At 28.5% G+C, this 2,051-nt stretch overlaps 1 protein-coding gene across 1 annotated transcript; it reads left to right on the top strand.

Annotated features, from left to right (window-relative positions):
* The first annotated feature begins 665 nt into the window (after positions 1-665).
* Positions 666-1,491, top strand: LOC132922463 (uncharacterized). Its single transcript, XM_060986001.1, has one exon. The coding sequence runs from the start codon at positions 914-916 to the stop codon at positions 1,307-1,309; it is 396 nt and encodes a 131-aa protein (XP_060841984.1). The 5' UTR covers positions 666-913; the 3' UTR covers positions 1,310-1,491.
* Positions 1,492-2,051: the final 560 nt, after the last annotated feature.

Here is a 2,051-nt window from a genome sequence, read left to right as displayed (position 1 = left end):
ATTGATTATCTTATGCATTGTTTATTAATATATTTAATTTGCGGTTTATTTTTTTTAAATCACGCTTGTGGTGTACAAATAAGTAACAAGGAAAGTGATCGTTGAGAAGAACATTAACAATAATTTTAAAATATTTATTTTATATGAAAAAAACTATCTTACTTATATCTCAGGTCCCGAAAATCTATTTAAAATTATGTTTTTCTCTATAAAATTATAAAACATACAACTTTATATAAATAATTGTCAAATATGAATTTATTAATGAAAAATGGTTAATTATAAATAATATGCATCAATAAATTTTAAATACACACTAGTCTTGCTATATATTATATTGATTATATTTTACATACCATTGTTTATAATGCCAATTGAAAAATATGCAGTCGTAAAAGTCTCTAACCTTACTAGTTTATAATACAAATACAGGTTTTTAGCACCAAAAACATCTGTGAATCAAATTATTTACTATACTAATAAATAATTTAATAATATGTCAGGAACTGATTCGTAGAGAAAATACACGGTCATAACATATATTATTAAAATGTATATGTTTATATACGATAATATTGATTTTGGAACCCTATTGCACCAATAATCCTACCAATTAAATGTGCACACCATCACACATACCACAGGAGTTTGGATATAAATTCGAACGGCTTACGGATTTAAATTGTAGTGTCAGTTCATAAGTCATTATCTCACATACAAATTATAGCTTGGTTTTATAAACTGCATGTGCGCTAATATCTATTTAATACGGTAATAAAATATATTAGGTACCACGATATCTACTCCGAGAGACTTTTGCCAAACAGCGCCTATCTACTACGGAGCAAGCCACATCCCATATCGAAAGAATATTATAAATACCATAATATAATTTACACAACTGAAAAACAATATGGTTGTCCTGTCACATGCAGTCGTCTCTGTGTTCACTCTTACGGTGCTGTTGATTGTTTTTAACTTTGATGTCACCCAATCGGCAGATACCATCAAGGCCTATAAGACCTGTCAAGAGTGCATTGATTCTACATGCCACAAGGAAGATAAACATCCATGCGCCCAAACCTTAGATGGTACTGTGTTATGTTTCAAGTGTGAACGAAGTCCTGAAGGTGACGAACAGTTCCACAGTAAAACAGAATGCGAGAACAATTGTCAGGACAAGTCAAAGTGCACGTGTGACTATTCGTGTTGGGTATGCGTTAAACATGGCAACGCGACTGCAATGTGTTGCGACATGCCGAAAAAAGTGTATGATGATACTTGCAAAGAGGTTCCGTACAATCCTTAATGAGATCAAGTAAAAACGTAATTTCAATTATATATTATATACATTTAATATTTATAAATCCAATCATTACAACGACATCATGGTTTATGAAATTAACATAACTATTTCGCATACGATTTTAGCCGCTTCAATGAATTTTTGTCAACTGTTCACTGTCAATTTGTTTGTCGTTAAAAAAAAATAACCTAAATTATATTGTTTTTATTCTATTCTATTGTATAATCAATCTATATTATTATTGTTGTATTATTGATTTAGTTAAAATTATTGTTAAATTATATTGTGTACTCGATATATGTATACCACAATATGTATTATTGAATGAATATTAAACTATTACTCTATCTCATACATATTTAATGTTTTATTTTTATTTTATCCTAATCCATGTGCCGACTTTCAATGTAATAGAGTATCGAATATTGTAAATCTGTATCATGATGTACTTATAACGAGTTAGATTTTAAAGTACTGGGACAAAGTATGTTTTCATTCGATAACCAAAATTTGTAACACTTTCAGAATATGAAATTAAACATGTAAATTACCATTTAAAAAAAGTTCTAATAGTTTAATAAAAATTGGCCAATTTTGTAAATATTAAAGTGATATTTATATAGTTATTAAACATTGTCAAGGAAATTATGATATTCAGTGCCACAGGTAGTAACAGTTTAACAAATGGCTAAATTAGGTACTAAATACATCAGGTAGGTACAGTAAAATTTAGTAAGATGTGCTA

This window comes from Rhopalosiphum padi, chromosome 2 (genome assembly GCF_020882245.1).
Source record: "Rhopalosiphum padi isolate XX-2018 chromosome 2, ASM2088224v1, whole genome shotgun sequence".
NCBI classification, from domain to species: domain Eukaryota; kingdom Metazoa; phylum Arthropoda; class Insecta; order Hemiptera; family Aphididae; genus Rhopalosiphum; species Rhopalosiphum padi.
This window is presented reverse-complemented; position numbering and strand designations above follow the sequence as displayed.

Bases quoted from the DNA above. Each gene is read 5' to 3' on its own strand.
- LOC132922463 (XM_060986001.1), top strand. From the start codon at position 914: ATGGTTGTCCTGTCACATGCAGTCGTCTCTGTGTTCACTCTTACGGTG.